Source organism: Mus pahari, chromosome 23 (assembly GCF_900095145.1).
Source record: "Mus pahari chromosome 23, PAHARI_EIJ_v1.1, whole genome shotgun sequence".
NCBI classification, from domain to species: Eukaryota; Metazoa; Chordata; class Mammalia; order Rodentia; family Muridae; genus Mus; species Mus pahari.
In genome coordinates, this window is record NC_034612.1 from 12,252,541 (window position 1) to 12,254,637 (window position 2,097).

At 60.5% G+C, this 2,097-nt stretch overlaps 1 protein-coding gene across 1 annotated transcript in view; it reads left to right on the forward strand.

Moving 5' to 3' along the window:
• The first annotated feature begins 746 nt into the window (after positions 1–746).
• Positions 747–2,097, forward strand: part of Pptc7 (PTC7 protein phosphatase homolog) — a 40,660-nt gene continuing 39,309 nt past the window's right edge. Inside the window, exon 1 of the mRNA XM_021222662.1 lies at positions 747–1,303. Within this exon, the coding sequence (XP_021078321.1) occupies positions 1,060–1,303 (244 nt within the window). The 5' untranslated portion in view covers positions 747–1,059. The remainder of the gene's footprint in view (positions 1,304–2,097) is intronic.

A 2,097-nucleotide genomic window follows, 5' to 3' on the forward strand; every position in this document is an offset into this window, starting at 1 on the left:
AAATCAGAGGTAGGAAAAAGACCTGCTTGGCCAGGTTGACTGTCAAGCTTAGGAACTAGGGTACAGATGTTTTAGACCAGGGGCTTTCAAGACACAGGGATTATGCAAATGTTAGGATTGCCCTTTCTCACTGAGTATACTAGATGGTATAAAATCCCAATCTTGGTTTCTTACAGTTATGTAAAGGAATAGAGAGAGAGAGTGTGTGTGAGTGTGGTGTGTATGAAAGAAAACTGTTAAACCAGATATAGTGGCACATAATTTGTAATCCTTGAACTTGGGAAGCTGTAGGCAAGATCAGAAGAAATCCAAGGCCAACCTTGGTGACAGAGAGAATCTGAGGTCAGCCTGTGCTCGATGAGACTCTATCTCAAAAAAAAAAAAAATCAGAAAAGAGGGGAAAAAAAAGATGGTGAGAGAGAGAAAAAATAATAATCGAAACAGGACACCTACCCTTATCCCCCTCCTCCAAAAAAACCAAAAAACCAAAAACAAACCCAGTCTACTACCTGTCATTCTCAATAATTTACAGTCCCCTGGGAAATGTAACTCCTGGGTCACAGGTAGTCAAGTCCAAAGCGACTATAACTGCTTAACTACGACTTCCAGGAGACACTGCGCCCACCACACCCTTTGCGCACGCTCGATTCCGGTGACTACATAGGGCTGCGAGCCCGAGGGGGCGGGGCTTGGACCTGAGCCGCGGAGAGGGGGCGGGGCCGGGGCGGGGCCGGAGAGGGGGCGGCGCTGCCGGCGGGGCCCGGAACACGCTAGTGGAGCGGAAGATGGCGGCGGTGGCGGCGGCGGCTGCAGCCGGGACCCCGGGGTGGTTGAGGCGGAGGAGCCGCCGGCTCTGACCTCGCTCTGGCTCCAGTGCGTGCGGTAGAGCGTGTGCGAGGCCCCGTGCGGCGGGCAGGGGCGGCAGTGGCCAGTGCGCGCCGCCCTGAGGAACGCCCCGGCGGCGCGGCTGCGGCTGCGGCGGAGGAGAGAGCCGGCTCCGGGCCTCGGCGTCCTCCGGCGCCCCGGGCCCCGCGCCTCCTCGGGGGGGCGGCGGCGGCGATGTTCTCGGTCTTGTCGTATGGACGCCTGGTGGCCCGCGCTGTGCTCGGCGGCCTGTCGCAGACCGACCCCAGGGCGGGCGGTGGCGGCGGCGGTGGTGGCGGTGGCAGCAGCGGCGACTACGGGCTGGTGACGGCGGGCTGCGGCTTCGGCAAGGACTTCCGTAAGGGCCTGCTCAAGAAGGGCGCGTGCTACGGGGACGACGCGTGTTTCGTGGCCCGCCACCGCTCGGCCGACGTCCTGGGTGAGTCTCCCGGCCCCAAGTCCGCCTCCTGGGGACTCCGGAGTGCGAGGCTTCCCTGCTTCCTCCGTCGAGCGCAGCGCAGCGCTTTGCGGAGCACCCCGATCCCCCCCCATCCCCTACACTAATGGGGAAACTGAGGGGCAGAGCGGTGGAGCCACGTGCCCAAGGTCACCGCCTTGGGAATGCGTCCAGTCCGTCCCGGTGCAGAACCGCGCACTCTTCTTAGTCACAGCCCCCACGCGACCTCGTCCTCCTCGCTCGGCGACACCTGCAGGCTGCTAACCTCGCTTTGCCTCGCTCCCTCCTCCCTCTGGGCGCCCCGGGAATCCCTGCTTCCTGGCGAGCTCGGGACGCCGTGGCCCGGCCCCAGTTGCGGGATCCTTGAGCAGACCCGAAGACAGACGGCGGGGAGCCCACAGCCCCCCGTCCTGGGTTCTGCCCGCTGCCTGGACCGTCCCCCGGATTACCATCCTTTTCGGGGAGGGCCGTGAGGTTTAGGGTGGACTGCTGGCCTGGTTAGAAATTCTAGCAGTGCTTTCTCCCAAACCCAGCTTGTCTACTTGAGGTCACTTGGGGGTGGCAGAAGGTCTCCTTGACCCAAAATAGAATGGTTGGATCTGCTTGTAGGCTGCAGCCAAAAAGGGCTTTGAGACTCGGTCACAGCTTTTTAGGCCACAGGTGCTTCCAAAGATCTATCCCAGTTACTAGAGGAGAGAGACAGAGAGACAGACAGAGACAGAGACAGAGACAGAGACAGACACACACACACACACACACACACACACACACACACA